The 24,988-nt window shown below is 44.5% G+C and overlaps 1 protein-coding gene across 2 annotated transcripts in view; it reads left to right on the top strand.

The window, feature by feature from the left end:
- mcf2a (MCF.2 cell line derived transforming sequence a) overlaps window positions 1-24,988 on the top strand; it is a 188,674-nt gene that overhangs the window by 149,823 nt on the left and 13,863 nt on the right. For both annotated transcript variants that reach the window (XM_063061166.1, XM_063061167.1), the window contains 12 exons: window positions 2,050-2,165; window positions 2,253-2,322; window positions 2,414-2,506; window positions 4,145-4,237; window positions 9,386-9,511; window positions 11,372-11,593; window positions 12,131-12,223; window positions 13,543-13,621; window positions 17,670-17,721; window positions 17,913-18,022; window positions 21,177-21,271; window positions 23,388-23,500. In XM_063061166.1, coding sequence (XP_062917236.1) covers window positions 2,050-2,165; window positions 2,253-2,322; window positions 2,414-2,506; window positions 4,145-4,237; window positions 9,386-9,511; window positions 11,372-11,593; window positions 12,131-12,223; window positions 13,543-13,621; window positions 17,670-17,721; window positions 17,913-18,022; window positions 21,177-21,271; window positions 23,388-23,500 — 1,262 coding nt within the window. The remainder of the gene's footprint in view (window positions 1-2,049; window positions 2,166-2,252; window positions 2,323-2,413; window positions 2,507-4,144; window positions 4,238-9,385; window positions 9,512-11,371; window positions 11,594-12,130; window positions 12,224-13,542; window positions 13,622-17,669; window positions 17,722-17,912; window positions 18,023-21,176; window positions 21,272-23,387; window positions 23,501-24,988) is intronic.

Consider the following 24,988-nt stretch of genomic DNA (forward strand, 5'->3'; position numbering starts at 1 on the left):
GGACGCTGGAAATGAACTCTGAACTCTGACACTCTGAGCTGTAACAGTGTCATGCTAACTGCTGCATTACAGGGATGCCCCCAGTTGACCACAAATTTTCTACAGTACTAGTTAAGATCAAGATTATTTATTGCCATTCTTCAGAGCACAAGTATAAAGAAGAAATGACTGTTACTCTGGATCCAATGCAGCAGAAAAAAACACTGTATAAAGAACAATAAATATAAATATAAAACAATCCTATAAAACAGAGTGTACCAGTAACTGTTATATACACAGAGTGATTGTATGTTGATAAAGTGACGCTTGGTGATGTGTATGTAGTGGTAGTTGGGAGTGTGGAGGGTTGGGTTAGTGGGTGGAGGTGCTGATCAGCCTTACTGCTTGGCGAAAGTAACAGCTTTTGAGTCTGGTGACCTTGGTGTGGATGCTACATAGCCTCCTCCCTGATGGGAGTGGGACAAACAGTCCAGGAGCAGGGTGGTGGGATCCTTAATGATATTGTTTGCCTTTTGTCCAGCACCGTTATGTATGCATGTCCTTGATGGTGAGCAGGCTAGTTCCGGTGATGCACTGGGCAGCTTTGACTGCCTGTTTCAGAGCCTGCCTGTCCACCACAGCACAGTTTCCGTACCAAATAGTGGGGTAGTGAGTTAGAACGCTCCATTCTGTGCAGCTATAGAAGGTTGTGAGTATTAATATCATCAGGAAGCACTCAATTATCTGTAATCAGATGGTCTGGAAGGGAGAGGAGCAAGAAAAGATTTATCAGAGTGTTGTCAAGACTAGAGGGCTGAGTTACGGGGAGAGGTTGACCAGGCTGGGTTTTGTATTTCACCTATCATCGACTTGCATTTACCTGATCTATACTCCTCATAATTTGGTATAAAATCTCTCAATCTTCTACTTTCCAGAGACTTATTCAAGCATTCCCTAGAACTCTGTGCTATAGCTCACATCTAGAGTGAGAAGGGAAAGATTTAAAAGGCACCTGAGGGGCAACATTTTCATGCAGAGGATAGTGAGAATACAGAACAAGCTGTCAGAGAAAGTGGTTGAGGCTGGTACAATAGTATCATTTAAGAAGCCTTTGGATGGTCAAGTTTAGTGTGGGGCTTGGAGGAATATGGGCCAAACACAGGAAATTAGTACTATCTGGGTGAGCACAGTGGATAGCGTGGACTGGTTGGCCAACGGGCCTGTATCCACACTGTGTTGCTCTGTCACAGAAGTTTTAAAAGCCACAGACAGCTATGTGGGGGATGGGTGATAGTCGTCCTGGGGAGTGAAGACCTCTATCGTTTACTGTTATCCATCCAATAAGTGAAGGGGGTATCTTGAAGACAAAGTGAGGAAAATTCACTCTTGCTTTAGAGTGAATTGTAAGATTTGAGGCAATAATTTAAGATTGGGAGCTTGTGCTCAGTCTGCTTTGGATAGGTGCTGGGTAGTGATCTACCGACAACGAGGGAAAGGCCAGGTTATTTTCCCCGGAGCAGTGAAGGTTGAGGGGAGATCGATAGGTGTTTACAAGATAATGAGAGGCATAGATAGAGCAGACAGACAGTATCTTTTCCCCAAATGTCTATTACGAGAGGGCATGCACTAAAGGTGAGAGGAAGTAAATTCAAAGGAGATGTGAGGGGTAAGTTTTTGACGCAGAGAGTGGCGGCTGCCTGGAATAGACTGCCCTGGGGTGGTGGTCGAGGCAGATACATTAGAGACTTTTAAGAGGCATTTAGAGGGGCACATGAATGTGAGGAAAATGGAAGGATATGGACATTGTGTAGGCAGAGGAGATCTGTTAGCCATTTGATTACTAATTTAATTGGGTTAGCACAACATCATGGACTGAAGGGCCTGTACCTGTGCTAGACTGGTCTGTGTTCTGTGTTGGTGGCATTTGCGTGCAGATTAGGAGATTAGTGTCCCAACACCAGTGGCAGGGTCCCACGTGAAGATGGTCATTGGGTGAACAGTAACAATTTCATGACAACTTCTGTTCTTTGTCTCCGCCTTGGCTTCAGAGGGCTTGATCTGTATTTGCAGGGTTATCAAGCAGAGATGGACAACCCTGTCATGATAGCTCTCATGCCTTCCATCCTGGAGAACAAAAAGGACGTGTTGTTTGGCAACATGTCACAGATCTATGACTTTCACAGCAGGTATACTTCGTCTATTTCTCTTTACAGACTGCAGCAGACATTTCATAGGGTAAAATTGCTTTTATTAACAGTTAATATCTTCACTAGAATTTTTCTCAATGATCTTCAAAACTGCATCACGATGCCAGAGAAAGTTGGATTCTGCTTCCTAGAAAGGGTAAGTACCTTCTTCACCAAGCCAGTACATGGACCAACCTTTGTTTTCTAAAGCACTTTACCGTTTTGATATTTTCCACTCTGTCCTTCAGAGAGAGAACTTCCAGATGTATGTGAAGTATTGCCAGAACAAGCCGCGCTCGGAGGATCTTTGGAGACGGTGCTCAGACTGCCCATTTTTCCAGGTAATGGATTATCAGAGACCGGTCTCAAAAATGGCACACCAGACAATAGACAATAGGTGCAGGAGTAGGTCATTCAGCCCTTCGAGCCAGCACCGCCATGCACTATGATCATGGCTGATCATCCACAATCAGTATCCAGTTCCTGCCTTATCCCCATAACCTTTGATTCCGCTATCTTTAAGAGCTCTATCCATCTCTTTCTTGAAAGCATCCAGAGACTTAGCCTCCACAGCCTTCTGGGGCAGAGCATTCCATATATCCACCACTCTCTGGGTGAAAAAGTTTTCCTCAACTCCGTTCTAAATGGCCTACCCCTAATTCTGAAACTGTGGCACAATATGACACAATAAGCTAAGTGGTACAATTGTAGAGTGTGATTTGAAAGACGTGTTTCTTATATTAAAGAACACAAGCTTTTGAAGAGGTTTTTCCCTTTCCCTTTCTCCCATTATCCACTCTCTTTTTCTATCCAATTGCTTCTTCAGCCCTTTACCTCTTCCATCCCATCACCTCCCAGCTGCTTACTTCATCCCCGTCCCCCACCCACCTTCCTTCTCACCCGCCAACTTCTCCTCCTTCCCTTCCTCCACTTCCTTATTCTGGCTTCTGCCCCTGTCCTTTCCAGTCAGCCTGGAGTGCTGATCGTTTGTTCATTTCCATAGTTGCTGCCTGACAGGCTGAGCTCCTGCCGCATCTTGTGTGTGTTCTTCATTCGCTTCATCTGTCATGTCCATGGTGTGGTAGAAGGTGGTTGTAAAGGCTGATATATTAGGGACATTTAAGAGACTCTGAGATAGATATTGGATGGATGATCAAAAAATGACAGGCTATGTGGGAGGGCAGGATTAAAATGATCTTACAATAGATATGGTCTATGGTCAGCACAGCATTGTGGGCTGAAGGGCCTGTATTGTGCTGTAGTGTTCTATGATCTATGATGGCCAAAGAGAACTGTGTGTTGAGAGCTTTGTCTCAGTCTCCTGTTTGGACCATGAGTTCCAGACCACCACCTCTTTGGATGGAAAAAATCCCCAAGATCGCTTTGATCTTTGTATTCTCCGTCCAGAGGTACACCCTGCTTGCTGAAGAAGGGAGAACTTTTTTCTCTAAGTGCTCAAGTGCCCTCATAATTTTATGCACCTTCACGAAGTCTCTTCTGAGACCTTAACATAGGAGCAGAATTAGGCCATTCGGCCCATCGAGTCTGCTCCACCATTTCATCATGTCTGATTTACTATCCCTCTCAACCCCATTCTCCTGCCTTCTGCCCGTAGCCTTTGATGTCCTGACTAATCAAGAACCTATCAACCTCCACTTCCAATATACCCAATGACTTGGCCTTCACAGCCGTCTGTTTTAGATTCCCCTACAATAGAAAACATCCTTTCCACATCCACTCTATCTAGGTCTTTCAATATTCAATATTCAAGATCCCCCTCATTCTTTTAAACTCCAGTGGATACATGCCCAGATCCATCAATGCTCTTCTTACATTCCACTTCCTCTGGCTTAAAGGAAGCAATCCCAGCTGAGAGTTTCCAGCCCTGGGAACGTCCTCTGCTCTCTCCCTTGGCTTCCAAAGTCTCATAGGGCCAGGCACAGTCCTCCAGCTCTCTCTCACCTCTGCATCTTTTTCAGGAATGTCAACGTAAGCTGGGTCACAAACTCGGGCTGGACTCGTACTTACTGAAGCCCATCCAGCGACTCACCAAGTACCAGTTGTTACTGAAGGTAGGTCGGAAAGGCACCCAGTCATACAGTCGTGGGTCATGACCCAAAAGAATGGCATGATCCCATCGTGCAAAGGAAGTCTGGGAAAGCGATCGCTGATTAGAGCTGAGGGAACCCTTTGGGCCTTCAGGCTGTTCTGACGCCATTAGACCACAGACAGTGTGTACGTCACCTTCAGAATCCGGTTTATTATCACTGGCATAGATGAAGTGTCATTTGTCGTTTTGTAACAGCAAGACTAGTATTGGAATTGGAATTGTTACAGAGCCTTGGTAATGTAGCAGTTAGCACGATGCTATTACAGCTTGGGGTGTCAGAATTCAAAATTTAACAATTTAACTTTGCCGCTGTCTATAAAGAGTTTCTACATTCTCCCCTTGACTGCGTAAGTCTCTCCCCACAGCTGAAAGGTGTACCAGTCTTTGTAAACTGTCCGGTGATTAGACTAGGGTTAGCATTCATTTCAAGAGGTCTAGAATACAAGAGCAAGGATGTGATGCTGAGGCTTTATAAGGCACTGGTGAGGCCTCACCTTGAGTATTGTGAACAGTTTTGGGCCCCTCATCTTAGAAAAGATGTGCTGGCATTGGAGAGAGTCCAGAGGAGGTTCACAAGGATGATTCCAGGAATGAAAGGGTTATCATACAAGGAAAGTTTGATGGCTCTGGGTCTGTAATCACTGGAATTCAGAAGGATGAGGGGGGTTCTCATTGAAACTTTTGGATGTTGAAAGGCCTAAACAGAGTAGATGTATAAAGGATGTTTCCCATGGTGGGAGAGTCTAGAACAAGAGAGCACAGCCTCACGATAGAGGGGTGCCCTTTCAAAACAGAGATACGGAGAAATTTCTTTAGCCAAAGAGTGGTGAATTTGTTGCCACATGCAGCTGTGGATGCCAGGTTGTTAGGAGTTTTTAAGGCGCAGATTGATAGTTTCTTGATTGGACATGACATGAAAGGTTACGGGGAGAAGCTCGGGAACTGAGGTTGAGGAGGAGTGAAGAAAATCAGCCATGATTGAATGGCGGAGCAGACTCGATGGGCCTGATGACTAATTCTGCTCCAGTGTCTTATGATCTTCTGGTCTAAATACTCAAATAGCAAAAGAATATAACCGCGGCTGACGAGGGAAGTCAAAGCTAATGTAAGAGCAAAAGAGAGGGCATATAACAAAGCAAATATTAGTGGGAAGATAGAGGATTGGGAAGTATTTAAAAAACTACCAAAAGCAACCAAAAGAATCATTAGGAGGGAAAAGATGAAATATGAAAGCAAGCTAGCAAGCAGTATCAAAGTAGATAGTAAAAGCTTTTTCAAGTATGTAAAAAGTAAAAGAGAGATGACATTGGATATAGGATTTATAGAATACAAGGCTGGAGAAATAATACCGGGGGATAAGGAGATGGCAGATGAATTAAATGAGTATTTGGCATCAGTCTTCACTGTTGAAGACCCTCGCAGTGTGCCAGATGTTGAAGGGTGTGACGGAAGAGAAGTGAGTGCAATTACTATTAAAAGGGAGAAAATGCTCAAAAATCTGAAAGACCTAAGAGTACATAAGTCACCTGGACCAGATGAACTGCACCCTAGGGTTCTGAAAGAGGTCACAGTAGAGATTGTGGAGGCGTTAGTAATGATCTTTCAAAAATCATTGGACTCTGGCATAGCGTTGGAGGACTGGAAAATCACAAATGACACTCCACTTTTTAAGAAAGGAGGAAGGCAGCAGAAAGGAAATTATAGACCAGTTAGCCTGAGCCCAGTGGTTGGGAAGATGTTGGAGTCAATTGTTAAGGATGAGGTTATGGAGTACTTGGTGACACAGGACAAGAGAGGACAAAGTCAGCATGGTTTCCTTAAGGGAAAATCTTGCCTGATGAACTTAAGACCATAAGAACGTAAGATATAGGAGCAGAAGTAGGCCATTTGGCCCATCGAGTCTGCTGCGCCATTGAATCATGGGCTCATCCAATTCTTCTAGTCATTCCAACTCCCCTGCCTTCTCTCCATACCCTTTGATGCTCTGGCTAAGCAAGACCTCTCTATCTCTGCCTTAAATACACCCACTGACTTGGCCTCCACAGCCACTTGTGGCCACAAATTCCACAGATTTACCACCCTCTGACTAAAGTAATTTCTCCGCATCTCTGTTCTAAATGGACGTCTTTCAATCCTCTTGTCCGAGACTCCCCTACCATGGGAAATAGCTTTGCCATATCTAATCTGTTCAGGCCTTTTAACATTTGGAATGTTTCTATGAGATCCCCCCCCCCCCATTCTCCTGAACTCCAGGGAATACAGCCCAAGAGCTGCCAGACGTTCCTCATACGGTAACCCTTTCATTCCTGGAATCATTCTCGTGACTCTTCTCTGAAGCCTCTCCAATGTCAGTATATCATTTCTAATATAAAGAGCCCAAAACTGCACACAATCCTCCAAGTGTGGTGTCACGAGTGCTTTATAGAGTCTCAACATCACATCCCTGCTCTTATATTCTATACCTCTAGAAATGAATGCCAACATTGCAATCGCCTCCCTCACCACCGACTTATTGAAACTTGTCGGAATTCTTTGAGGAGATTACAAGTAGGATAGATGAAGGGGTTTCAGTGGATGTGATATATTTGGACTTCCAGAAGGCCTTTGACAAGGTGCCACACATGAGTCTGCTTACTAAGTTAAGAGCCCATGGTATTACAGAAAATTTACTGGTACGGTTAGAGCATTGGCTGATTGGTAGGAGGCAGCAAGTGGGGATACAAGGATTCTTGTCAGGTCGGCTGCCAGTAACTAGTGGTGTTCTGCAGGGGCTGGTGTTGGGACCGCTTTTTTTTATGCTGTCTATCAATGATTTAGATGATGGAATAGATGGCTTTGTTTCCAGGTTTGCAGATGATACGAAGATTGATGGAGGGGCAGGTAGTGTTGAGGAAATAGGAAGGATGCAGAAGGACTTAGACAGATTAGGAGAATGGGCAAGAAAGTGGCAAATGAAATATAATGTTGGAAAATGCATGGTCATGCACTTTGGTAGTAGAACTAAATGTGCAGACTATTTTCTAAATGGGGAGAAAATCCAAAAATCTGAGATGAAAAGGGACTTGGGAGTCCTTGTGCAGAACACCCTAAACATTAACTTGCAGTAGAGTTGGTGATGAGGAAGGAAAGTGCAATGTTAGCATTCATTTCAAGGGGTCTAGAATCCAAGAGCAGGGATGTTATGCTGAGGCTGCATAACGCACTGGTGAGGCTTCACCTTGAGAAGTGTGAACAGTTTTGGGCTCCTCATCTAACAAAAAGTGTGCTGGCTTTGGAGACGGTCCAGAGAAGGTTAAAGAGGGCACAACCTCATGATAGGGAAGCATCCATTTAAAACAGGGATGTAGAGAAATTATTTTAGCCAGAGGGTGGTGAATTTGTGGAAGTTATTACCGTAGGCATCTGTGGATGCCAGATCATTGGATGTGTTTCAGGCAGGGCTAAATAGGTTCTTGATTGGACACAACATCAACGGTTATGTGGAGAAGGCCGGGGACTGGGGCTGAGGAGAGGGAAAAGGGATCAGCCATGGTTGAATATCGGAACAGACTCAATGGGCCGAGTGGCCTATTTCTGCTCCGATGTCTCATGATCTAATTCCCGCCGCTATCTATAACGCTTTGTACGTTCTCCCTGTGACTGTGTGGGTTTCCTCCATGTGCTCTGGTTTTTACACAGTGGATGGGTAGCCGGTGTGTGGAATGTCCTGCCAGGGGTGGTGGTGGAGGTAGTGTGGCACATGGCCAAGTGGTTAAGGCGTTGGACTAGTGATCTGAAGGTCGCCAGTTCGAGCCTCAGCCGAGGCAGAGTGTTGTGTCCTTGAGCAAGGCACTTAACCACACATTGCTCTGCACGTTTATAGCCCAGCGGCTGCGGTTGGTGCAGTGTGGACAGGACAGGACAAGGCAGATACAGCAGAGGTGGTGAAAAGGCTCTCAGACACATGAATGTGTAATCAATGGAAAGATGTGAACGTTGTGTAGGCAGAAGGGTTTGGTTTAGTTGGATATTTTATAAATAATTTTATTTCAACAAAACATCATGGGCAAAAGGCCTGTAGTGTCCAATATCATAAGAGAAATCCAGGGCAACACACACAAAATGCTGGAGAAGTAAGCAGCTCAGGCAGCATCTATGGAGGGGAATAATCAGTCGGCATTTCAGGCTGAGACCCTTTATCAGGACTTGATGAAGGGTCTTGGCCCAATTGCCAACTGTTTGTCCCCTTCGTAGATGCTGCCTGACCTGCTGAGTTCGTCCAGCGGTTTGAGTGTTTGCTGTGTTGCTCTGTGCTGTCCTCTTCACAGAAGCTCTGCAAACCCTGCTCTCTGCCTCCCCCTTGTGGCAGCTCCTGGTAAAGCTCTCCGGAGTACCAGAGGTCAGAGATGTGCAGAACTGGGTTACAAGCAGAGAGCTGGAAGAACTCCTCGTGAAGGGCCTCAGACCAAAATATTGACTGTTTATTCATTTCCATAGATGCTGTCTGACCTGCTGAGTTCCTCCAGCATTTTATACGGGTTGCTCTAGTTTTCCAGCATCTTCAGAATCTCTTGTGTTCAGGATCGGAATCACATTTATTGACACTGACTTCAAAGTTCAAAATCATAAAATTTATTGTGGTTATAACAGCAGGTATAAAATATAGTGTAAGTTACAATAAAAATAATTAAGTAAATAGTGAAAAAGAGGAATATTGAAGTAGTGTTCATGAGTTCATGAACTGTTCAGAATTCTGCTGAGGAGGAAACAGCTGGAAGTAAATGAAAACATTTATTTTGGGTCTTCAGGCTCCTGTAGCTCCTCACTGATGACAGCAATGAGAAGAGGGCATGTCGGTGGTGAGGGTCGTGAGTGATGGACGCTGCCTTCTTGAGGCACTGACTCTTGACGATGTGCACGACGGTGGGGAGGGTTACGCACATGAAGTCAGCTGGGTCTCCATGTCTTCACAGCCTCTTGCAATCCAGCGCAAAACCAGTTCTTGAACTTGCCATTCCTGTCGAGTTCATCGCCTCCTGCCTGTGGTTTGAGGGAGTTGTTGACATATTTAAAAGCGGATGGAAATGTTTTGGAGTTGATCACTGATGCATGTTGCTGTGTATTCCGACAGGAGTTGTTGAAGTTCAGTAGCAACTGTGACGGATCCCAGGAGTTAGACGAGGCTCTGGCAGCCATGCTGAACTTATTGAAATCCGTCAATGATTCCATGCACCAGATCGCTATCACGGGATATAATGTAAGCACCTGTCTGGGCCATTTCCATTCATTAATGAAAATGATTTCAGTATGATTGATTACGCTTTTGTACACATAGCATAAGCAGTTGTTAAAGCATGATATTGGAAATATCGTACAGATTTGAACCTTGTTCCCCAGCACATGTTAACCTATTACAGGGGGGCATGGCAGTTTACTGGTTAGCATAACACTTCCCAGAGTCATGCCACTGTCTGTAAGGAGTCAGTACGTTGTCTCTGTGACTATGTGGGTTTCCTCCGGGTGCTACAGTTTCCTCCCACATTCCAACATTCTTCTCACCTACCTAGCACTTCCCCGGGTCTCCTCTTCCTTCCCTTTCGCCCGTGGTCCATTTACCTCTGCTGTCAGATTACTTCCTCTCCAGCCCTTGACCTTTCCTGCCCACCTGTTTCCTCCTATCACCTTCTAGCTTACCCCCTCCTCCTCACCCACCCCCACCTTTTTATTCGGGCATCTTTCCCCTTCCTTTTCAGCCCTGATGAAGGGTCTCGTCCCAAAACATCGATGTTTAATCTTCTCCATGGATGCTGCCCTACCTGCTGAGCTCCTGCAGCATCTGTATGTGTTGTTTTGGATTTCCAGCATCTGCAGACTTTCCGAAATGTTCGGCTGAGGCTTAGTGATTTGTGGGATGCTGTTATGGCACCAGAAATGTGGCAACAATTGCCCACAGCACATCCTCGGACTGTCTTGGTCATTGATGCAAGCGATGTATTTGACTATATGCTTCAATGTACATGTGGCAAATAAAGCTAATCTTTTCCCCATCTTTCTCATACATTGGTCCTCTGTAGGTTACGTGCCTTCTTTCTGTTAACCTATCAGTAACTTTACAGTTTTGAACCGCCTGTCAAAGAAAAATTGTTGGCAAATTGGAGAGCGTGCAGGGGAGATGTATGAGGACTGGAAATGGAATTGGTTTATTATTGTCACGTGTATTGAGATACAGTGAAAATCTTGTATACTGTTGATACAGTTCAGGTCCTTACACAGTGCATGAACTAGAACCCAGTAAAACAATAACAATGCCCAACAACATGTAACAACTACTGAAAAGTGTGGTGCTGGTAAATGATGTGCAAGATCAGAATGAGATTGATTATGAGGCCAAGAGTCCATCTTATCATACAAGAGGACCGTTCGAGAATCTGGTAACAGTGGGATAGAAGCTGTCCTTGAGCCTGCTGGAATGTACTTTCAGGCTTTTGTATCCTCTGCCTGACAGGAGTGGGGAAAAGAGAGAATGTCTGGGGTAGGTGGGGTCTTTAGTTTTGCTGGCTGCTTTACCGAGACAGCGAGAGGTAGAGACAGAGAACGCAGAGGGGAGGATGGTTCCTGTGCTGTGCCAAACTCAAGTGCCTGAATTATAGGGAAAGGTTGGAAATGCTCCTGTTTTCTCCCACATCCCAAAGACGTACAGAGTAGTGTGTCAATTGGTCATATGGGTGGAACTGGGCAGCACAGTCTTGTTGGGCCGAAAGGCCTGTTTCCGTGCTGTGTCTCTAGATGGGAATAGATAAAATATACTGTCAAATAAACTCTCCTCTAGCTTCCAGCCAGGTAGAGCTATTGATTATAACTGAAGTTTTGGTGATAGACTCTGCCATCTTCATCTGGAATGATGCATCATGCTTCAGGCATCATCCCTGAAGAAGAAGGCGGAGTTTGTCACCGAAACGTCAATCATAATCAATACCTGTACCCGAATGGAAGTCTGAGAAGAGATTATTCACCATATATGCCGGGAAAGCGTTAGATCCTTCTTCGATATACTGTGATTGCTGGAGAAAATATCTCAATTCACAATTAATGTGGTGTGTGCGCTGGTGGTTGTCAGGGAAACCTGCAGGAGTTTGGGCCAGTGCTGATGCAGGGATCCTTCAACGTCTGGATAAATCACAAAAAGGGGCCGACCAAGATGAAGGACCTTGCACGCTTCAAGCCCATGCAGCGTCACCTCTTCCTCCACGAGACCGCACTTGTGTTCTGTAAGAAGCGAGAGGAACACGGCGAGGGCTATGACAAAGCACCCTCCTACAGCTTCAAGCATTACCTAAAGGTAAGGGGACAATGCTGTTCTTCTCTGGTGCTGCTCTGTAGATTCTGTCTTCCTGCATCCTCAGCTTCTATTGCATTTCTTTATCGTTCTGAAAGATGCCTGCAAGAAAATGAATCTTATGGTAGTATACGGTGTGAGAATCGGGTTTAATATCTCTAGCGTATGTTGTGAAACTTGTTGTTTTGTGGCAGTAGTACAATCTAATACATGATAATAAAGAACTATGATAAATACTAGATTACAATGGATGAATATAATGGAGCGGGTTGAGTTTACAACTTTCTGCAGCTTTTTCCAATCCTGTGCAGTGGCCCCTCCGTATCAGATGGTGATGTTAGAATGCTTCAGCAGTGTATCTGTAGAAACTTGCTAGAGTTTTCGATGACAAACCAAATCTCCTCAAGCTCCTAATGGAATATGGCTGGTGTTGTGCCTTCTTCATAACTGCATCAATGTTTGATTCGTATCATTGTGATTCTTGTACAACAGAGATCTCGTGCCGGAAAACAATGTTATCTGTTGTGCTTCTCTTGGCAGATGAATGCTGTTGGCATCACTGAGAACGTGAAAGGGGACAGCAGGAAGTTTGAAGTTTGGTATAGTGGGAGAGAGGAGGTGTATCTCATCCAGGTTTGTCTGCTACTCATAGTTCCCCAAATGCATTGGAAGGGGCTGACCAACCTCCACTCCATGTGTGGAGGAAATTTGCTGCTTCTGATAATTCAAGTCAAGGACAAGAGCATCTCTGACATTTACTGCCCATCCAATGTGGCCCAGGAGAAGGTGGTTGTGCCCTGCCTTTCTGAACCTCCTGGTGGAGGTGCCCCTGCAGCATAGTAGGGAGGGAATTCCAGGCATATTAGTTTATCATTGCCACATGTACCGTGAAAGTGGGTGGTGGAGTGGAGATACGTCTCTGTCAAAGGAGGTGTAAAATGCTCCTTCCCTCTGCTTGACTGCAGGTCACCTTTAGACAAGGTGTAGCACCTTCCTCCCCCCTCCCGATCAGGGTCACGTGAAGCCATGGGGACGGGTGGTGGATGGTCGTACGAGCAGCCAGTGCATATCACAAGTACAGGTTATGTGATCACTGACACCAGGCAGACAATCTCTGAAGAGTATTGACAATGGCTGGGGTCACCCGTCTTGTAAAGACACGGCCCAGAGGAAGACAATGGCGAGCGGCTTGTGTAAAAAAAAAATTACCAAGAGCAATCATGGTCATGGACGGACCACGATCGCCCAGGACCCGCTAGTGTGCGTGAGAGAGTGTGGGAGGGAGGGAAGGGGCTTGTTTATGTTGCTGTTTTGTTGTTGTTGTTTTTGTTGCTCTGCTGAACACTGTGGGCATAATATGTCGGCAATGGACTGTGGCAACACTTGCAGGCTGCCCCCAGCTGATTGGTAACAGAGATGACACGTTTGACTGTATGTCTCCATGTCACAGTAGCGTAGCGGTTATCTCAATGCTGTTACAGCTCATGGAGTTCTAGTTCGGAGTTTATTTTCGATGTCATCTGTAAGGAGTTTGTATGTCCGCCCCATGAACGTGTAGGTTTCCTCTGGGTGCTCTGGTTTCCTCCCACAGTCCAAAGACATACGGTTAATTGGTGATTGTCAATTGACCAGTGACTAGGCTGGGGTCAAATCGGTGGGTTGCTGAGTGATGTGGGTTATTAGGCAGGAAGGGCCTGTTTGGTGTAGTATCTCTAAAGAAAAAAAAATTAATTAATCTTTAAAACAATAAATCTTAGATTTTAAAATTTTTACAACTTTGAATCTTTAATTCCCTGTTACCTGTGACTCTGCCCTGTATTCACTGAGCTCAGACACAAACCCAGATAGCTGTATATTTTTCAGTCAATAGTACGATGTGAGCTGTATTTAAACAGGTCTGTAAGGAGCTAATCTTGGTCACATGTATCTTGATTTTCCCTGTCGATCCCCAGGCTCCCACTGTCGACGTTAAGATGGCCTGGTTGAGCGAAATGAGGCGAGTGTTGACAAGCCAACAGCAGCTCCTCCGAGGTACCAGAAATGTTTGCCATGACTTTAAAAAGCCACGACTGGGTTAGGAAGTTGCTGGCCACTGTCCAACTCTCCGGTTGCCTGTGTTCTCGATCTTTCAATGAACACTCCTCCCAGTTCTCCGGATGTTGGGAGAACTCAGAGAGTCAGGCAGCATCTGTGGAGGAGAATAAACAGTCAACATAATCATGAGTACTGAAGAAGGGTCTTGGCCCAAACCATTGACTGGTTATTCATTTCCATAGATGCTGCCTGAGCTGCTGAGTGCCTTCGCAATGTTGGGTGTGTTGATTTAAACTCACACAGCTGTCTTTCATTTATACTCTGCAAAGGGAGACAGAAGCAGTGCATTAATCCATAAGAGATAGGAGTAGAAATAAGCCATTCAGCCCATCGAGTCTGCTCTGCCATTTCACCATGGCTGATCCTGGATCCCACTCAAACCCCATACACCTCCCTCTCACCATAATCCTGTTCCTGCATTACCTGCTCTTACCTCTTCTCTTTTCCTCACCTGCCTGTCACCTCCCACTGATGCCCCTCGTCCTTCCCTTTCTCCCATAGTCCACTCTCTTCTCCTATCAAACTCCTTCTTCTCCAGTCATTTACCCTTTCCACCTATCACCCCCCAGCTGCTCACTTTGTGTCCCCTCCCCCACCCACCTGGCTTCACCTATCACCTTCGAGCTTGTCCTCCTTCCTCATTCTCCAACTTCCTTATTCCGGCATCCTTCCCCTTCCTTTCCAGCCTTGATGAATGGTCTCAGTCCATAGCGACCTGCTGAGCTCCTCTAGCATTCTTCTGTGTGTTGCTGTGGATTTCCAGCATCTGCAGAATCTCATATTTATGTAGTAGTTTCCTTATGCCATTCTACCATTGAATATTGAGTCATTTCCCTGCACTGAACTCTCATCCCTTGATATCCCAAATAGAAGTGAATAAATGCAAAAAATATTACATTCATTTAACTAATTTTTAATTTCTGAACGAAATCTGCACAGGAACAAACACAAAATGCTAGAGCAACTCAGCAGGTCAGGCAGCATCTATGGAGAAATGTCAATGGTTCAGGCCGAGACCCTTCATCAGCAACGAGGAAGCAAAGGTTGTACTTAAAGTTGAAAACCTTTTGCTTGATCATAGTATATCAACATAAAATGTTAACTCTCAACAGTTTCACCCTGATCTGTTGAGTTTACCAGTCTTCTTATGTGCAGCCTTAGAAAATGCTACTTTTGAAATTATTGTTTTGAAGGTCACTTATCCTTGGTCATATAAGCCCTATGGACCACTTTAAATTGTAGGAGGGAATGACGAGCACAAAACGAAGTATTAACCAATTTAAAAATTTCATTCAAGTTTCTTCAGAAATTGTAGTCTGTAAATCTTGTTCCCAAAGATTTTTGATTTTGTCTAAAGAATCATTTCTCTTTCCCATCAACATATCATAAATATTGGATATTGAACCATTACGAAAAGACTTCATATTAAGAATTTCATCTAATAAGTTCTTATCAGGGCTATTAGGAAATGTATATAATTGAGATCGCAGAAAGTCTCTAATTTGTAAGTACCGAAAAAATGGGTTTTTGGTAAACTATATTTAGTTGACAATTGTTCGAACGAAGAAGGACTTCCTCCAACAAACAGATCCTGGAGACATGTAATGCCCAATCCATCCCATTGTTTAAAAACTGCATCAGTCATATAAGGTTTAAAAAGATCATTTAAAAAGATGGGACTAGAAAGGGAAAGTCTCAATAGACCAAAGTGTTTGCTCAATTGTATCCAAATCCTCAAAGTATGTTTGACTACCACATTTTCAGTTATTTTACTTAAGGATAAAGGAAGTGAAGATCCCAAAAGAGAGATAATAGAAAATTTATTAACCGAGTTAGCTTCTAAAGAAACCCACCCTGGACAGGCCTCATGATTAATATAGTATAACCAAAACGTAAGATTCTGTATATTAGCTGCCCAGTAATAAAACCTAAAATTTGGTAAAGCTAAACCTCCATTCTTTTTAACTTTCTGAAGATGGACTTTATTCAATTGAGGACGTTTATTTTTCCATATATAGGAGGATAAAATAGAGTCCAGAGAGTCAAAAAAGGATTTAGGAATAAAAACTAATTATTCCTAACATTGTCTTTAAAGAAATTATACCCTTAGACAGGAAACTGAACTGTAAAGGATGAGGTAACCATACTTTTGTAATACAGTTTGTAGTGTAATTATATGTACACATCAGCACTTTTTTTTTCTGCATTTCCATCCACAGTGCATTTTTTGCTACTGTATTAACTCTACAAGGTTCATATCCACAGATCAGTACCTGTAGCATCTCTAATGTACTGAGGGATAAACAATGTCCTGGGGAAAAGCAATACTTTAGTTAATTTCAATAGTATTATATTAGCTACTAAATAAAAAACAAAATCATTTTGTATAGATACAGCAGTTGGTCCCTCATGAGGCCACTCTCAAGTTGAAGGAGCAAGTATTCCATCTCTGTCGCCTCCAACCTGATGGCATGAACATCGATTTCTCTAACTTCCAGTAATTTCTCTCCCTGCCCCTTCCCTCTTCTTTAATTCCCTACTGCAGCCTCTTACCTCTTCTCCTCGCCTGCCTATCACCTCTCCCTGGTGCCCCCCCTTCCCTTTCTCCCATAGTCCACTCCCCTCTCCTATCAGATTCCTTCATCTCCAGCCTTTTGCCTTTTCCACCTATCACTTCTCCACCCACCTGGCTTCACCTATCACCTACTAGCTTGTCCTCCTTCTCGTTACCTTCTTATTCCGGCATCCTTCCCCTTCCTTTCCAGCCTTGATGAATGGTCTCAGTCCATAGCGACCTGCTGAGCTCCTCTAGCATTCTTCTGTGTGTTGCTGTGGATTTCCAGCATCTGCAGAATCTCATATTTATGTAGTAGTTCCCTTATGCCATTCTACCATTGAATATTGAGTCATTTCCCTGCACTGAACTCTCATCCCTTGATATCCCAAATAGAGGTGAATAAATGGTCATAGTCATACTTTATTGATCCTGGGGGAAGTTGGTTAAATTGGTTAAAATGCAGAAAATATTACATTCATTTACCTAATGAACGGGAATAAGTTTGTTTCAATTGCGCCTTCCACATCCAGAATAACCCAAAGCACTCACTGCCATCGGGGGCGTGGGCAATGTGGCTAAGGGGTTTTGGAACATCAAAGATTCTGGAGACCTGGAAGTTTAATTCAGTCCCCACCCTATGCATTAGGGTGGGTTGATGTCCTGGAGACACCAAGGCAAGTGTCTTGGGACTGATTTGCCCCCACAAGACAATAAATAATTGTTAGTCTTCCCCTTCCTAATGAAGGGTCTCAGCTAGAAATGTCGACTGTTTATTCACTCCCATGCTAGATAGATATACTTTATTGATCCCGAGGGAAATTGAGTTTCATTACAGCTGCACCAACCAAGAATAGAGCATAAATATAGCAATACAAAAAACCCCAAACAATCAAACAACAAAATGCAAACTATGCCATCATCAAGCTGCATAAAATGATGAGGGCACTTGAGAATGAGGACAAGAAGGAAGTGATGCTGAGGCTTAATAAGGCATTGTCGAGACCACAACAAGTATTGTGAGCAGTTTTAAAGGCTCAGGGCCTGTACCCGCTGGTGGGGGGCACATTGAAACCTATCAAAAGGCAACCAATGAACAGTGCAAATGATTTGGCTGGTCCAGCATGAAAGACCCTCACCATCCAGGTCATGCCCTCTTATTCCTACCATCACGGAGGGGTACAGGAGCCTGAAGACATGCACTCAGATTCAGGAACAGCTCCTTCCCCTGCCACCAGATTTCTGAAGGACAATGAACCCAAATACACTGTCCTATTATTCCTTTTCTTTTGCGGTATTTCTTTATTTTGTAACTTGTAGTAGTTTTACGTCTCTGCAAAGTACTATGGCTACAAAACACGTTTCAGATCATGTAAATGGGTGATAATAAACTTGATTCTGATTCTGATTCTGATTCTCTCTCTCTCACAGAAGACAGGCATTCTCCTCAGCACCAAGCCGATCAGATCCCATTATCCCCAGGGTAAGTGTGGAAAGAACGCATCAAAATGAGATGACGGATATCTGGTTTAGCGTGAAGGAGACGCTGTTGTAGGGCATTAGGTTAAGGCAACACAAACGATACCAATGGAAATATGGCCTGAGAGGTTGAATATTCATCCATGTCTGCAGAATTCATCTATAATCCACCTATGGTCATCTTCTCCCCCACAGGAAACAAAAGAGAGCCTCTGTGAGTTCAGAGGAGAACGATGGCGATTTCACAAGACCCGTGGTTTTGGACACCTTCCCTCTGTCTCCGCAGCACCACTTGGCACGGACAGGTACTGCAGAGCACCCGTGTACGGCCAGAGACGGCACCTCAAATTCACAGATTAGAAACAGGGCCGGGCCAAACTCTTATTGTGCATAGTTCCATCAACTCACACCTGGATTATCGCCCTCCTTGCATGTACTTACTTCAACTGTTTAAAAATGTCACAATTGAACCCACGTCCACCACTCCTGCTGGCAGCATGTTCTACAATTGCACCACACTCAGAGTGAAGAAAAGTTCCCCCTTCAGGTTCCCATTAAATATTTCACCTTTCACCCTTAACCTATGGTTCTAGTCTCGCCCAACGTTGGTAAAAAACGATTGCATGCACTTACCCTATCTATACCCATATAATTGTGTATACCTCGATCAAACCTCCCCTCATTCTCCTACACTCCGGGGAATAAAGCCCAAACCAATTCAACCTCTCTCTATAATGCCTCGTAAATTTTCTGTTCACCCTTTCAATCTTACTGATATCTTTCCTTCAGGTAGGTTACCAGAACTGTACAGAATGCTCCAAATTAGGCCCCACCAATGTCTTGGACAACTTCAACATAACACCCCAAGTCCTGTACCTCATACTTAGATTTCTGAAAGCCAACATGCCTAAAGCTCTCTTTATTGACCCTGTGGTACCTCTTTCAGGGAGTTGTGGATCGGTATTACCAGATCTCTCTGTTCTACCACACTCCTCCGTGCCCTACCTCTCACTGTGTACGCCCTATCCTGGGTGGTCCTCCCAATGTGCAACGGCTCACACTGGTCCACATTGAACTCCATGTGCCACTACTCAGCCCATTTTCCAACTGGTTCAGAACCCACTGCAAGCTTTGATAGCCTTCCTCACTGTCCACTACATCCCCAGTCTTGGTGTCCACAGATCTGCTGATCCAGTTTACACTACCATCCAGATTGTTGATATAGATGACAAACAACAACAGACACAGCACCGATCACTGCAGCAGACTTCTAGTCTCAGGCCTCCAGTCAGGGTGTCAACCCTCTACTAACACTCTCTGGCTTCCCTCACAAAGAAAATGTCTAATCCAATTTACTACCTCATCCTGAATGCTGAGCAACCAAACCTTCCTGACCAGCTTCCCACCGTCTTACCTTCATCAATCTTCCTGATCACTTCCTTGAGAAACTCTGTGATTGGTTGGACGTGACCTACAGCGCATTCTGGGGTGGCACGATAGTGTAGAGTTTTGCACAGCACTTTACAGAACCAGCGACCCAGGTTCAATTCCTACCACTGTCTGTAAGGACTTGGTTCACTTTTCCCGCGACTGCGTAGGCTCTGATTCCTTCCACATTCCAAAGAGGTACCAGTTGGTAGGTTAATTAGTCAGTGTAAATTGTTCTGTGATTCAGCTAGGGTTAAATCGGACGGGGGGGGCGGTGTTGTTGGGTGGCGTGGCTTGAAGGGCTGAAACTGTCTACTTCGTGCTGTATCTCAATAAAATAAAACTTAAAAACTCGATAAGAGCTACCACGCACAACACTATGTTGATATCAGTCGCGATCTGTGAGTTTCACACTCTTGTGTACCGTTCACACTGTAGTATCGACCCATCTTTACACAGCTTTGCAGATGCAGCTGCTGCCATCTGACCGACTGCGTCCATTAGCCTGGGGAGTGCAGTGGTCAGGGTTTCCTTCCTGTGGTTATCTCCATATCAGAAGGAATCCAACGTTTGCCAGAGGAAACCACACTGCTCTGAGAATTTCGGCAATGCAGATCTCGCCTTGTCATCACGGTTCCCAGAAAGCAGTTTACTAAGAAACTCTACCCTCTATATAAAGTTGTTTCAAAATGATTGAACATTCATGAAGAACAGGTGCACATAGTACAATTTGATGTTAAATTAGAGTCGGTGGTGAGGAAGGCAAATGCAATGTTAGCCTTCATTCAAGAGGACTAGAATATAAGAGCAAGGATGTAATGCTCAACACGAGAGATTCAGCAGGTTCTGGAAATCTAGGGCAACACACACAAAGTGCTGGAGGAACTCAGCAGGTTGGGAAACACTGAGGCTTTGTAAGACGTTGCCAGCCTGCGCTTGGAATACTGTGAGCAGTTCTGGGTCTCATCCAAGAAGTGATGTGCTGACATTGGAGAGGGCCCAGAGTGAGTGCATGAGAATGATCCTGGAAATGAAAGGGTTAACGCATGAGGAGTAGTTGATGGCTCTGGGCCTGTACCTGCCGGAGTTTAGGAAAATGAGGGGGAATCTCATTGAAACCTATCGAATATTGGAAGGCCTGGACAGAATGGACACAGCGTAAGAATAGAGGACGTCCATTTAGGATGGAGGCGAGGAGGGACTTCTTTAACCAGTGGGGTGATGAATCCGTGGAATTTATAGGCACAGGGTATATCTAAAGTGGAGCTTGATAGGCCTTTGATTAGTCAGTGTATGAAAGGTTACAGGGAGAAGGCAGGAGAATAGGATTGAAAGGGAAAATAAATCAGCCATGATTGAAGGGTGGTACAGAAGAGAGGTGAAATGGCCTAATTCTGCTCCTGTATCTGATGGTGTGTCCGCAGTTTCCCTGAGGACGTGGTTTGAATGAGTTGCCTTAAGGATCCAGGTTAACTGTCTCCATAGTGTGGGACAGTTGTAACACGGGAACAGAGGGTGTCCTGTCCTGGGGACATGGTAGCGTAGTGGTTAGCTTGACGTCATTGCAGCTCAGGCGTCAGGACTGGGAGTTCAATTCTGCTATTGTCTAGGGATTTTGTACGTTCTCTCTGTGATCATGTGGGTTTCCTCCAGGTGCTTCAGTTTCCTCCCACAGTCCAAAGATGTACTAGTTAGCAGGTTAGTTGGTCATTGTAGTTTGCCCTGTGATTAGGCCAGAGTTAAATCGGTGATTTGCTGCCAGCTCGGCTCATTGGGTTAGAAGGGCCTGTTTTGCATTGTATCTCCAAGTGAAAATAATAATGAATCATTTAGCACTGGCAACAATCCAACAGCTTCACGCTTTCTGGAACGAGTGCTTTATTTCCAGACTTCAGTTAGACCAGAGTTCTCTTGATAGGACTTCAATTCTATATGGCCACAGAAATAACTCTGTACCCCCTCCCACAATAGGTCTCATGTTGTGATCGGGACGATAGAAGGCACAGTGAATTAACTGTCTTCCTCCTGCAGATTGGCCTGGAATATCCCGTTTTTATGAAGGATCGGAGGGAAACGAGGGTTGGTCGAGCAACAACGACACAGAGGAGGAGGATGCAAGCCAGCTGGTGAGTTACTGCTCCCTCAAAGACACCGTCTGAACACCAGAGATCTGCGGATCAGCACAGTGCAGGTCCTTGGACTTGTGGTGTGGTGCTTACCTTTTAAAGTACTCAAGATCAAACTAACCTCCCTCCTCCACAACTCCGTGGCCAGAGAACCTGTACCATGCTGAACTGTTCTATGCTCTGAATTAAAATGAGCCCCTCCCTGCATCTCTCTTTGGAAAGTATGTTAGAATGCCTATAGTGCTGTTCAAAAAAGAGGAACAAGGTGAGTGTGAGTGTTATAATCCAGGCTAATGTTTATCTGTGAATCATAAAACTAGAAAACATAGGAGCAGAATTAGGCCATTTGGCCCATCAAGTCTGCTCCCCCATTCCATCACGGCTGATTTATTATCCCTCTCAACTCCATTCTCCTGCCTTCTCCCCGTAACCTTTGACACCCTGAATAATCAAGAAACTATCAACCTCCGCTTTAAATATACCCAATGACTTGGCCTCCACAGCCACCTGTGACAGTGAATTCCACAGATTCACCTCCCTCCAGCTAAAGAAATTCCTGCTCATTCCTGTACTAAATCAGAATCAGGTTTATTGTCACCGGTATGTGACGTGAAATTTGTTAATTTAGCAGTAGCAGTTCAATGCAATACACAATCTAGCAGAGAGAGAGAAAAAATAAATAAAATAAAACATCATAATAAATAAACAAGTAAATCAATTAAGTATATTGAATAGATTTAAAAAACGTGCAAAAACAGAAATACTGTATTTTTAAAAAAAAAGGTGAGGTAGTGTCCAAAGATTCAAGGTCCATTTAGGAATCAGATGGCAGAGGGGAAGAAGCTGTTCCTGAGTTACTGTGTGGGTGCATGTATCTCCTACCTGATGGTAACAGTGAGAAAAGGACATGCCCTGGGTGCTGGAGGTCCTTAATAATGGACACTGCCTTTCTGAGTCACCGCTCCCTGAAGATGTCCTGGGTACTTTGTAGGCTAGTACCTAAGATGGAGCTGACTAGATTTACAACCCTCTGCAGCTTCTTTCAGTCCTTTGTAGTAGCTGCTCCACACCAGACAGTGATGCAGCCTGTCAGAATGCTCGCCACGGTGCAACTATAGAGGCTTTTGAGTGACACCCTTGTATTCTGAAGCTGTGCCTTCTGGTTCTAGACTCCCCCACTATAGGAAACAGACTCTGCATGTCCATTCTATCTACTGTAGGCCTTTCAATATTTAATAGGTTTCAATGAATTCTTCCCTCATTCTTTTAAACTCCAGTGAGTACGGGCCCAGAGCCATCAAAAACTACTATTATGTTAACCTTTAAAATCCCACTTGGTGAAGGCTGGGCTGTAGATATTATCAAAGGAGTGATGCAGCCTTCGATACAGACACCCAGATCTCTGAATGGGAGCACTGGTCTCGGACTCAGAATGCTGGGTGTAGATTACATGAACTAACATTCCTGACTTTACTGCCCTCTAGTGGGAGAACATGGCAGTGACAGTTTCACAAGAAATTAAGAACAGAAAAAAACAAACTGCTGGGGGAACACAGTTTTCAATGTGATCCCCCCATTCATCTAAATTCCCGCAAGTACAGGATAAGGGTGAGGAACTTTGAGCATGGCTCAGTACATGGAACGATGATGTTATAGCCATTACTGAAACTCGATTGAGAGGGGGTCAGGAGCGGGTGATTAATGTACCAGGGTTTCAAAGTTTCAGTAAAGAAAGAGCAGCAGGTAAAGGGGTGCGGAGGTGTGTGGCCGGAATTGCACTAATTGTCAGGGACAATATCACAGCTGCGCATAGTGGAGGGGATCAGACACCGAGTCTATTTGGGTGGAACTCGAGAGTATGAAAGGAGCAATCACACTGATGGTATTGCATTACAGACCCCCTAAATCACCAGGACACTGAGGAACAGATATGTATCAGATTAAGGAAATGTGTAAAAATAATAAAGTTGTTGTTATGGGGATTTCAACTTTCTCAATATATACTGGGACCTTCTCCGTGCAAATATTTTGTGTGTTTAACCATTTTGGAAGGATGTCTTCCTTTGGCCTTGTGTTATATTGTAATAGCAGTGTGCATTATCTGTTTTTGACACAGTCCCCTGGAAGGTACAAGGCTCACACTGATGGGCAAGGTCAAGATGCTGAGGAACTATTGATCAAAAGTGGAGATGTGGTCCAACTGATGCATGAAAATGGCGAGGGGCAGTGGTAAGTTTGACCAGCAGATTCCAGCAAAATGGGAAAAGGAAGAGGTCCACATCCTATAAAACCATAAGATATAGGAGCAGAATTAGGCCACTTGGCCCATTGAGTCTGCTCCGCCATTCAATCATGTTTGTTTTACTATCCCTTGCAATCCCATTCTCCTGCCTTCTCCCCATAACCTTTGACACCCTGACTAATCAGGAACCTATCAATAACAACTGTAAGTATACTCAATGACTTGCCTCCAAAGCCGTCCCTGGCAATGAATTCCTCCTCATCTCTGAGCCGAAGGGGTGTCCTTCTATTCTGAGGCTGTGCCTTCTGGTCCTGGACTGCCCCACTATAGGAATCATCTTCCACATATTCACTCTACCTAGGCCTTTGAATATTCGCTAGTTTTCAATGTGATCCCCCTCATTCATCTAAATTCCTGCAAGTATAGACCCTGAGTGATCAAACATTACTCATACATTAGCCGTTTAATTTCTGAGTTCATTCACGTGAACCTCCTCTGGACCCTCTCCAATGCCAGCACATCCTTTCTTGGATATGGCCCGAAAATTGCTCACAATACTCCTAGTGTGGTCTGACCAATGCCTTAAAAAAGCCCTCAGCGTTAGATCTGCAAACAAGAGGAATTCTGCAGATGCTGGAAATTCAAGCAACACACATCAAAGTTGCTGGTGAATGTAGCAGGCCAGGCAGCATCTCTAGGAAGAGGTACAGTCGACGTTTCGGGCCTGACGAAGGGTCTCGGCCGAAAACATCGACTGTACCTCTTCCTAGAGATGCTGCCTGACCTGCTGCATTCACCAGCAGCTTTGATGTGTGTTGTCAGCGTTAGATCCTTGCTTTTATATTCTAGTTCATCACATCATCATTCCTGAGGCCTGACATGCTCATTCTGTCAGAAGCCTCAAAGCAGGTGGTCATGGTAGAACTGACAGTTGTGTTTGAGCATAAGAAAGCCGATTACCAGGAGAACAGTGCCAAAGACAGGGGTGAGGGCACAATGTGAGCCTATAGATGTTTGCTGTAGAGGCTTTGCTGGCTGCTCTCTGTAAAGAACCTACTCTCTCCTTGGCATTACGGAGGTCAAAGAAAAGGGCCACTGACTGTCTCAGAGGCTGCTGAGCGAGCCTTCAGACGGCTATGGATCAAGGGGTGGTTACGTGGAATGTGCTGGTGGAGGTAGATATATGAGGGACATTTAAGATAAGCATGTGGGTGTGTGGTGTGTCGTGTGTCATTGCATCAGATTCATGGACCAAACAAGTGAGACAGAAAGCACTCTTGGCAAATGGGTATATTAATCATTTATTGAATTAGAACTGAATTGAATTTGTTTAAATTGTGCATCCGTCCCACAACATGAGCAAGTAAAAATCTTTGCATTATGACTCTTGCAACATTCAGTCATGTGAGTTTATAAGTCTAATGGCTTGTAGAAAGAAGCTGACCCATAGCCTGTTGGTCCAGGCTTTAACGCTG

This window comes from Mobula hypostoma, chromosome 10 (assembly GCF_963921235.1).
Source record: "Mobula hypostoma chromosome 10, sMobHyp1.1, whole genome shotgun sequence".
In the NCBI taxonomy this organism is placed as follows: Eukaryota; Metazoa; Chordata; class Chondrichthyes; order Myliobatiformes; family Myliobatidae; genus Mobula; species Mobula hypostoma.